This window comes from Octodon degus, unplaced genomic scaffold, assembly GCF_000260255.1.
Source record: "Octodon degus isolate 3935 unplaced genomic scaffold, OctDeg1.0 scaffold00123, whole genome shotgun sequence".
Taxonomy (NCBI): Eukaryota; Metazoa; Chordata; class Mammalia; order Rodentia; family Octodontidae; genus Octodon; species Octodon degus.
Genome location: NW_004524699.1, coordinates 7,031,486 through 7,041,727, shown reverse-complemented (window position 1 = coordinate 7,041,727; position 10,242 = coordinate 7,031,486). Strand labels below are relative to the sequence as shown.

At 53.6% G+C, this 10,242-nt stretch overlaps 1 protein-coding gene and 1 non-coding gene across 2 annotated transcripts in view; one reads left to right on the top strand and one right to left on the bottom strand.

The window, feature by feature from the left end:
- Urm1 (ubiquitin related modifier 1) overlaps nt 1–3,591 on the top strand; it is a 20,936-nt gene extending 17,345 nt beyond the window's left edge. Inside the window, exons 4-5 of the mRNA XM_004640481.2 lie at nt 1,071–1,119; nt 1,385–3,591. Of these exons, the coding sequence (XP_004640538.1) occupies nt 1,071–1,119; nt 1,385–1,453 (118 nt within the window). The 3' untranslated portion in view covers nt 1,454–3,591. The remainder of the gene's footprint in view (nt 1–1,070; nt 1,120–1,384) is intronic.
- A 5,304-nt stretch (nt 3,592–8,895) lies between these two features.
- LOC111812435 lies at nt 8,896–8,997 on the bottom strand. The gene has a single exon (XR_002817948.1). It is a non-coding gene; the product is annotated as a U6 spliceosomal RNA (small nuclear RNA).
- Between the last annotated feature and the right edge of the window lie 1,245 nt (nt 8,998–10,242).

The following is a 10,242-nucleotide window of genomic DNA, read 5'->3' as shown; positions in this document are numbered from 1 at the left end:
ACTTTGCATTTGTCAGACAGGCATTTATGCCACTGAGCTATATCCCCAGCCTTGTAACCATTCCATTTCATCTCACTGTAATTTGAAGAGCCAGTGGGGCCAGGCAACGCTCTGTGGGACAGCACAAGGCTAGGGTTCCAGGGTGTTGCTGACTGTATACTCACATGCACTCAGGCACACATTTGCACACAGGCTTCCTGACTCGTCCTAAGCCCAGCTCCTAGCAGAGGACAGGGTTCCATGTAGCGGAAGTCACTTTACTCCCGTAACAGAGATAACCTGTGGCAGAGGGGTGGCAGCACAGTTGAGAAGCTCCTTCAGCTGCCTCGAAGCATAGGTCACCAGCAGGCCCTGAGGGACAGGGCTGCCACCGAGCCTGCTTCAGATCCTGCTGCAACAGTCCTGGAGGCCACGTGCAAGGACAGCAGCGCTGCTTGGGCAGCTGCCAGCAGTAGTCAGGCTAAGCTGCCTGTCCAAATGTGGACCTGCCCCGCCTACTGCAGGCCGAAGGCTCTGGAACATTCAGATGCTCAGTGCCACAGGCGCTGTCCCTGACCCAGAAGAGCCAAGGTGTCCCTTCTCCAGGATGGGTACACATGAGGCTTTGAAGCCCAGGAGCCTCCTTTCTAGAACCCAAGATGTTAAAAGTGGCATCTACTGAGAATGCTGATGAGCCTCACACTCATCTCAAAGCCTTGAATAGGCAGCACAGTTCACTCCCTTCTCAGGTGAAAAAACTAATGCCTGGGCCGGGGAGATGGCTCAGTAGAATAAGTGCTTCCCTGGCAAGCACAAAGATCTGAGTTCAGTCCCCGGTTCCGCAAAAAAAAGAAAAAACTAATGCTCAGAGAAGCAAATAACTTGCCTGAGGTCTGGCTGGTGGTGCTGACAATTGTACCCATTTCTACATGGTCCAAAGGTCTCGGCTGCCAGCAGATCACAGCCCCACATCCTGAGAGGTCTTTGACCAGCCCCCAGAAGGAAATGCTCCCTCCACTCTCCCCTGGTCCAGCACTGCGCCTCCTGCCTTCGCTTTTGCTCCCCACTACTCACCACCATCTTTCCCACAGGCGGCCGGGAATTCTGGTGCTGATTAACGATGCCGACTGGGAACTACTGGTCAGTACCTGGGGACTCCCCTCCCGGGCCCAGGCTCAGGCCCCTCATCAAGCCCAGAGAAGGTGACTCTGCAGCCCACTGCAGTAGCCACACTGAGGCTGTGTGAGTCCCCCACCCCCAGTGAGGGAAGGGGCAGCTGGAGGTTTGCTTGTGGATGTGTAGGGTGCCCATGTTTGTAGAGAAGCCTGCCTTTCCCCTTCCCCTCCTGACACCTGGGGAGAAACCTGGGCTGTGCCCTGATGGCCTCTTCTTTCTCCTACCCCAGGGAGAGCTGGACTACCAGCTGCAGGACCAGGACAGCATCCTCTTCATCTCTACTCTGCATGGTGGCTGAGGACCCCTCTGCCCGGGCCCTTTGCAGGGGGAGATAGAGCAGTCAGATAGTCCCTCGGGCCCCGCTTCTAGGACTCCCTGTTCCCCCTCAGCTGCCTTTTTCCCTTTTCTGTCCCTTGAGCTCCCTCCAGGCAGAGAAAAGAGGCCAGGTGCTAAAAATGAGCCTTTCTTAGCACGTGAGCAGGGCAGAGCAGGCAGTGGCTGGGGTCCCCTCTGGTGTATCAGGAATGGAGGGGGCTCAGTGGCCAGGTGACCCAGCTGCCTTCTGCTCCTTGTGCCTCCATCTGAACGCTGAGTGACTGCCAACAAGGCGCTTCAGCTCCAGGGCCATCTTGCAGGGAAGACAGATGGGCCTGAAGACACGAAGGCAGGTCCTCCCTACCAGAGACCAAGGACTCTTTGCCTCAGTTTCCCCATCTGGACAGCAGGGGAGCTGTGCCTGTCCCCCACTGATATCATTATAGAACCCCAGCTGGGGTCCCCTATTCAGGGCTGACTGTCTTCCCCCAACCCAGCAGCTGCTCTCTCAGCCATACCCCTCCTCCTCCTGTTCCCCAGCCCTTGACCCTGGCTGGCCCCCCACAGGCCACCAGATGGGCTCCTGAGAGCCTCCCCAGTCTTTGAGCAGCCCATTCTACTGGAGGAGGTGGGGAGGAAAGAGCCTGACCTTGGACTGGCCGGCAGAGGCCTGGCACAGGGGTCAGTGTCCCTCAGTTGCTTTCTCTGCAACAACTGAATATAGTGTCTGGAACTTGGGGACATGCTTGATGATACACATTTGACTTGCAGGGTGGGGGGCAGGTAGCACCTGGTAGGCAGAGTGGTTTGCCCCTCCTTCCTCCACCCCTTCTGGAAGTGTGGGGGCCTGGTTGTCTGCAACAGCTGGCCTTAGGCAAATAAAAGGCTAGGTTGTTCACTAGCCTTGCTGAGAGTTGCATCCATACAGATGGGTGGTGCCCATCTCTCCCCTTTCAGGGCCTCTGGGATTCCCCCCCCCCCATTCTGTGCTAGTTCTCAGCTGCCCTCCACCGAAAAGGCCCAAACGGGATGGTCCTGTAGGGCTATCTGGAGACGGAGGTGCAGAGCCAGTCCATGCTGACCAGTCTGCATCCAGGACTCAGCCCAGCCAGGCTTTGTCCCATCACCTGCAGCCAGAGCTCCCATCCCCATGCTGGGGTTAGCATAGAAAAGCCTGCTAAACCTCCTTTCCTTCCATAATCTGGAGAAAGAGCTTTGTCTGCAGAGGGAGACCTTAAAAAATTAGGGCATTGGGCTGGGGAAATGGCTCAATGGGATAAGCGCTTCCCTGGCAAGCTCAAGGGCCTGAGTTCAATCCCCGGTTCCACCACGAAAAGGGGGGGGGGGCACCAACATTATCCTGCCAAATTCTAGAATGTTGCTTTTCATTAAATGTCAATATTTTAAGGTGGAAATGTCTCGTCCTGTGAAGATGAAAGCACCAAATGTTCTGGCAGTATTAGGGAGGTGCACATCATTCTCTTAGGGAACAGGTGACCCTGGCTGGTGGGCTTCTCCAGCCCACTGCAGGGGAGGCCTCCCATGAGTGGTGGTAGTGGCTGTGAGAGTAGCTTATGGTAGGGGCTGGGCCGGGTGATCTCCACAGAGCCTGACTGACCAGTCCTCTAGTTGCTGAAGTCAGAGTATCCCTAACAGAGGACAGAGCAGAGGGTCTGGGATGGCCCAACAGCCTCACTTTAGAGGCTCAGCCTGGCCCAGTTCCTCTAGCCTAGAGCTCCCTACATCCCTCCAGTTCCTAAACTGCAGGACTAGCCAGCTTTCCCACGTGGCCAGTTTTCCTCGTGAAAACTGGAGGCTAGGATTCCTTTAAATGCCTGAGAGGAGTTGGATTGAGAGATGGAGGAGATCCCTGTCCCTGTCGCACCCTAGTTAATGCTGAGCAGCAGAGCCGGTGGGGAAACCCAGATTCTTCCAGCAGCAGGGTTGCTGGTGCCACAGCGGGAACTGGCGGGGCCAAGACAGTTTGGACTACTGCAGGTCATCTTGAGCCCTGTGTCAGAAAGGAGTCAGGACAGGTGACCCAGGTTCACTGCCAGCAGCTCCCAACAGTCCCCCACCCAAACAATTCCTGATCCTGCTTTTGAAGAAATAAACAAATAAACCCCACTATCTCTGAAGATTTTTCTTTAATGGAAAGGATTCGTTGGTCCAAGTTCTGCTTCCAGAGCCAAGGTGGTCGCCCAGCTGGAGCGCATCATTCCTGATCTGCTCCGTCCCCAGCAGTGGTTGGAGGAGGCTCAGCCCATCCTTCCGTGCAGAGGGGTTTATGGGAGGGGTTGGTCGGTTGGGATTTAGGGACTAATTTAGGATTATTTTTTGTTTTGGGGTGACTGGTCAGGGGATAGGTTAGAACAGATTCGAAGCAAGTTAGCAAGCGCGTTCAGCCAGCATCTGCTTTCACCCCGACTTCCTTCAGCTCTGGCCGAGGGCGGGCTTCTTGGACCACATTCCGGTCCGCAGCTGCGTGCCAGCTTCATTCCGGCCGAAATTTGAAAGGGGGAAAACCAACGCGATCTGGAGGACTCCGCCATCCGGGACAGGTCACCGGCAGAGGAGGGTCAGGAGGGAGGATGAGGATGTGGCGCTCCATCATAGCAGGGAGCTGCGTCCCTCCGTGGTCCCTCCGCGCGCCTGGCTGGGGCTGCGGTCCTCGTGCTGGGGCCAGCCAGCCGCCTGCTCCAAGCTCGGTCCCTGTGGCCCTGGCCCCTGTTGCGCCCGGGGCTCAACCACAGATGTCCAGCCACAATTCTCGGTTGGCCGCAGACTCGTACAAGAATTGCGTTTGGACAATCAGTGGCGAAGCCCCTGAGTTAAGGGCCCCGGGCTCCTGCAGCCTGCGCCTCGCTCCTTAAACGCACCGAATCTGAAGATCTGCGGAGCCGTGCGTCGGAATACCTCGCCAGTGCCCGGCGGTCGTGGCCCATCCCACGGTAAGGTGGATGGACCAGCAGGCACACCGATCCGACCCTGTGCAGGGATCCCCATCGCCCCCAGCGTGTTGCCTTCTATCGCAGCCTGGGGTCCCTAGAGTGGCCCGCGTTAGATCTCCGCGCTGCCCCAGCTTGAGGGAATCTCCTCTGTCAGGCCCGGGGAACCCCGACTTCCCTCTCCCCGCCCCCAGTCAGGGTTTGCAGAGTCCAGATAGCTGGGGACCGAGGCCGGTAGTGTTTCGAGCCCAGGACCGGAGTGTTGGACTCGTGGGTCTCCCGCCCCCGCCCAGACCCGCGCACGCACCGACTCGGGCGCTCTCCGCTTCCCTGTGGCTGAGTCGCCGGTGGTGGCCCCGGCAGCGGGGAGCGCTGGAATGCGCCGCCGGGTCACCTGCAGCGCCCGGGGAGCCGCACTGGGAGCCGGCGTGCTGGCGAGGTGCATGGCTGAACCCGAGCGGGCGCCTCTGGCGGCTCGGGGCCGGGGCGGGCTTTTAGTGGGCCGCTCCAACAATACGGGCCTGGCGCGGAGAAAGGGGCTCGGCTGCAATTGGTACTGGATTTGAATAACGCCACGGGGCCATCAATGGTCATTGTGTCGGCGGGTAATGAATCTCTGCTGTCTCTCGGGCTGGCCAGGCAGCTGCAACCTGCGCTCAGGCAGCTCTTAAAGACATAGCGTGCCCCTCCCTGGGGGCCACCCCCCCTGCACCGGCTGGACCCCTCTCCCTCCACCCGCATTCGGCTCCCTCCAGTCCTGGCGCCCCGCCTGCTCCCTTGGCCTGACCCCTTCGCCCATTCCCCCTCCCTCCTGGGCCAGGCACCCACATCTCGACCCTGTACTCTGTGGCCCTGATGCAGGCTCCTGGCCTTGGCTGAGCTCCCCAAGAGTTCCCAGGGGTCCCCAGAGCCTTTACAGCAGCTACATCTAAACTTGTGGCCTTTGGAACCCTTCCTGAAGCACCTGTCCACTCTCTTCTCAGGACGGTGAAAGGGGACAGTCCAGAGGTCAGAGGGTCTTCCCCTTAGAAGCCTATACAAAATGGTAAGGAAAAAAAGGGGTGCAGTCCCACCCCAAGGTCAAATTTGTCATCTCTGGAGACTGTACCCCCCACTGGGGATCTGGAAGCTGTGCCTTCCTCCAGGGAAGACAAGCACTGGATTCCCAGGCCCCTGCAATCTCCCGGAGACCCTAGCTCTAGTCGCAGGGTAGGGAGCAGGTAGGTGTAAGGGGCATGGAATTGTGTAAGGCTGGCTGTCTCTTCCTTACCTCTTGTACTGGACAGCCCACTGTTCAGGAGGGCGAGGGCTCCAGAGAAGGCCCAACACACCCTGCCACCCCCACCTCCACCCCAGCCAGATCTGTCCCAGAGAAGGATCTCAGCCTCCAACCCCAATTCTCAGCCTGTCATCCTCTAGTATGGAAGTGTGTGGCTGTTCTATATCTAGCCTTGCATGTACCCTAGGGTTCCACCATACACGCTTGCCTCTGCCCTGCACACCCTGGAATGCTCTTCTGTCCTCCCAACCTCGAGGCAGCCCTCCCATACTCAGATGAATTGTGATTATTGGTTTGCCTTACTCTTCTTACTGGGACAGGAAGTGGGTCCTCCGGATCTTTGTGCCTCTAGGGTTTTGTACAGTACACTCCTCCAACTAATCATTACATGTCTGTGGGTGTTTACTTGCTTGTCCTGTGACTTGAAAATGAACCACGCAGACTTCTTGCAGTTTCTTACAGCAGGTGACAAAATTCAGCTTCTGGGCTTTATAGAGGAGCCTAGCTAACCAGTTCCTGGGGATGTTCCACTTGATAATAAGTAAGAGTGTCTTATGAGCTACAGGCTAAGAGCTTTATTTATTTTGTCTTCTTGAGACAGAGTCTCTATGCAGGTCAGACTGGCATTGAACTCACTTTGTAGCCCAGGCTGGTCTCGAACTCGTAACAACCCTCCTGAGTAAGAGCACTGAAGGTAGTAGCTCCCAAGGTCCGGAGTTCGATTATCAGTACCTCAAAATAAAGAAATAAATTGGTAGCTCAGCCTAGCATAGTGATACATGCCTGTCATCCTAGAACTCTGGAAAGCTAAGGCAGGAGGTTTGCAATTTAGAGCCCAACTTTATCAATTTAGTGACTTACTGATAACATGGTCTCAAAATTCAAAACAAGGCTAGGGATATTGCTTATAAAGAAGGGCTCGAGTTCAATCCCCAACACTAAAAAAAGTAGTAAATGAGTAGGCACTATGGCATGTATGGCATGTTACCCGAAAGGCTGAGACAGGAAGGTCATTTGAGCCTAGGAGTTTGAGGACAGTGAGACCCTGTCTCAGAAAATAAGTAAATATAGTCATTCACTGACTCCTCACAACAAGTATGGGAAGTAGGTACTATTACCAGCCCCATTTTATAGATGAAGAAAGTGAGATTAGTGAAAAGCCCCCAGCTCTCAGGTGATGGGTCTGGGGGCTTTCAGATTCACCACACACAGTGGCTTCCCATGCTGTCCTAAGCACATACAGAAGAGGAAGATGTAAATACACTCAAAATGGTGAGTCCTGTGTGGTATGGTGACATGTTCCTATAATCTCAGTCCTTGGGAGACTGAGGTAGAAGGATTGCTGAGTCTGGGGCCAGCCTAGTGAATTCAAGACTGATCTGAACTACGTGAGACCCTGTCTCATAACAAATAAGAAAATAGTGACTCCCAGGGGATATCTTGTGTGCCTAATAAATAATAATCCTTTCCCAACCCTACAACATGGTCAAGATAAAGCAGGAAAGGCCACTTTTGTGAGAGGGAGGGATGCCAGGTGAGTCCAGCTGCATCTTAGGAAGAGGGCTCTTCCTGCTGCTTGGGATGTTGAAGGAATCGAACCCAGGACCTCAGGCATGCTGTTAGCACTACTTAAAGCCCAGTGAACCTAAGCACAGTGGTGCGTACCTGCAATCCCAGCTATTTGGGAGGCTGAGGCAGGAGTATGCAAGTCTAAGGTCAGCGTGGGTAATTTAGGGAGACCCTATAAGCCAGATGATGTGGTACACACCTGTCATTCTAGCACTCTGGGAGCCGGAGATAGGAAGATTGCAAATTCAAGCCCAATCTGGGCAATTAAGCAATTTAATCACACCTCATCTTAATTTTTTAAAAGGATGGAATAGCTCAGTGGTAGGGTTCTTGCATTGCATGCCCCAAGGTTCAATCCCCGGTACCGGAGAAAAAGGAAAAAAGCCTTTCAGTTTTGGGTAGAGAACAGCAGGATACCTCACCCTCTGGGAGTGAGGAAGCAAGATCCTACCTCTAGTCTTAGGACGTTCATGGGATGCCCACTGTGTGCTAGTCAGGGGCTCAGCACAGACAGCCGTTGCCAGAGGAGGCAGGTTGTGGAGAACTGGCGCCCCAAAGACCGGGAATGAGGCAGAGGCAGCCACTGGGCATCTCCCATCCAAAACTAGCCAGCAAAATAGAGCAGGGTGAGTAAGAGAAGGAAAGGGATTTGTTGTGGTCAGAGCGCAGAGAAGAGGGCATTTCCAAGAAAGCTGGGGTCGATCCTGTTGGGGCCGAGGGACCTGGGAGGATTTGTGATTGTATCCTAAACGCTGTGGGGATCCTGAAAGGTCTGACAAGCTCAGATTTACATTTTCAAAGGTTTGCTGGGGCTGAAGTGTGGCGCATGGGGAAGGGGAGGGGTCGGAGGGGATGACAGGGGACCAGTCAAACTACTGCTGCTCTGCAGGTGAGAGCAGTGTGGCAGCAAGCCAGTTAGTTCCTGGCTGTCCCGGCGACCTGCACCGAGGAGCATGTGGTGAATGATGTGTCCCGTGGTGGCAGGGAAGCTACCAGAGTGACCAGAGTGATATCTCCCCAGCGGATGGACAGACACACAGATCCCCAACCAGCCCCACGGAAAGGAGCAGAGAGCCACAGGGAAACACTAGCTGAAGAATTGGCAACATTCCGCATTCCAGGGAGAACTGGGGAAACTTCTGGAAGAGGCTTCCAGGGAGAGTGAGTTCCAATAGGCTAAGCCTCAGTTATGGCCTTTTTAATTTTTTCTTCTCTCTATCTCTGTCTCTGTCTCTGTCTCTGTCTCTGTCTCTGTCTCTGTCTCTATCTGTGTGTGTGTGTGTGTGTGTGTGTGTGTGTGTGTGTCTGTGTCTGTGTCTGTGTCTGTGTGTGTCTGTCTGTCTGTCTGTCTCTCTCAAAATTGCCAGGGATCTTCCTGGCACAGCCTCCCAAATGCTGGGATTATAGGTGTGTGTCACCACACCCTACTGGCCTTTGTTTTGTTCTGTTTTTTAAGAAGATACCAAAAGAAATAGTTAAAAAAAAAAAAAAAAATTAGAAATGATACAGAATTTCACTGAACAAAATGATAGGAATTCAGCAATAGTGGTTATATTACATACTGTTGTCTTCAAATTAGTTGTTGAGATTACCAGATATAAGCATGTAAAATTGGTTCAAAAATATTTTAAAAATATGGAATGTTTCACAAATCTGTGTTGTCCTTGTACAGGGGCTGTGCTAATTGTCTCTATATCTTTCCCATTTTAGTGTATGCACTGCCCAAGAAGCATTGGTCTTTCTTATTGGTGTTGGGTTTTTTTTTTGTTGTTGTTGTTGTTTCTTGAGGGGTTTATTTGTCTTTTAGATTTTTTTTTTTTTTTCTAGTACTGGGGATTGAACTCAGGACCTTGCACTTGCCAGGCAAGTGCTTGTTCTACTGAGCTATCTCCTCAGCCCTATTTGCCTTTTGAGACAGAGATTCTCTATGCAGTTCAGGCTGGCCTTGAGCTAACTTTGTAGCCCAGGCTGGTCTCAAACTCGCAATGATCCTTCTGTCTCAGCCTCCTGAATGTTGGGAGCTAGAATTACAGGCATATGCCACCACGCCCAGCTTTTTGTTTGTTTTTTGAGACAGTCTTGCTATGTAATTCAGGCTGGCTTTTTAGTTCACTGTGTAGCCAAGGCTGGTCTTGAGTTGGTAGTGATCCTTCTGCCTCAGCCTGTGCCACTGCACCAGCAGCTGTAGCTTCCATGCAGTTGGCTCTGTCTTCCTGTCCACTGCACCTGTCCTGCCCCTGCCCCCAGGGTTGTGATGTCTGGAGGTGAGAATCCAAACGTGCTTGCCACTTGCTTATAGGAAGGCCATTACTGTTATGTTGTAACGCACACACTGTGCATGTGGGTGCACACACACACACACACACACACACACACACACACACACACGCTCCTGTGCACCTTCAGTTCCACTAGAGAAAACTGACTCCCACTCCTTTATGAAAAGTAGCTCTTTGGAGGGGCTGGGGAGATGGGGGTTTGGTGAGATAGCTCAATAGAATAAGCGCTTGACTGGCAAGCTCAAGGGGCTGAGTTCAGTCCCCAGATCCGGAAAAAAAAAAAGCAGTTCTTGGGAAAAGGACAGATCCCCACACTCTGCGTCAGCATGGCCTTCCTTCCTCCAAGATGTAAACCGTGTGCTCGGCACACCGCAGCAGTAATGGATGGGTGCGTGCTTCACTGACACAGCAGTTAAAGGAGTGGGTGGATGGTCAGGCACACTTAGGACCACGGGGGGAGGGGTGAGTGAAAATGAGCAACAAACAGAGCTGAACATGTAGCTCTGTGGTAGAGCACTTGCCTAGCATACATGAGACCATGGTTTCCACCCCAGCACCACCACCACACAAACACACAGAATAATAACAGCGCCGGCAAACTGTGTGGTGATGCATACCTGTAATCCCAGCACTAAGGGAGGCCGAGGCAGGAAGATCACCACTTAATGAAATCCTGTCTCAAATGGCTACTATAAGG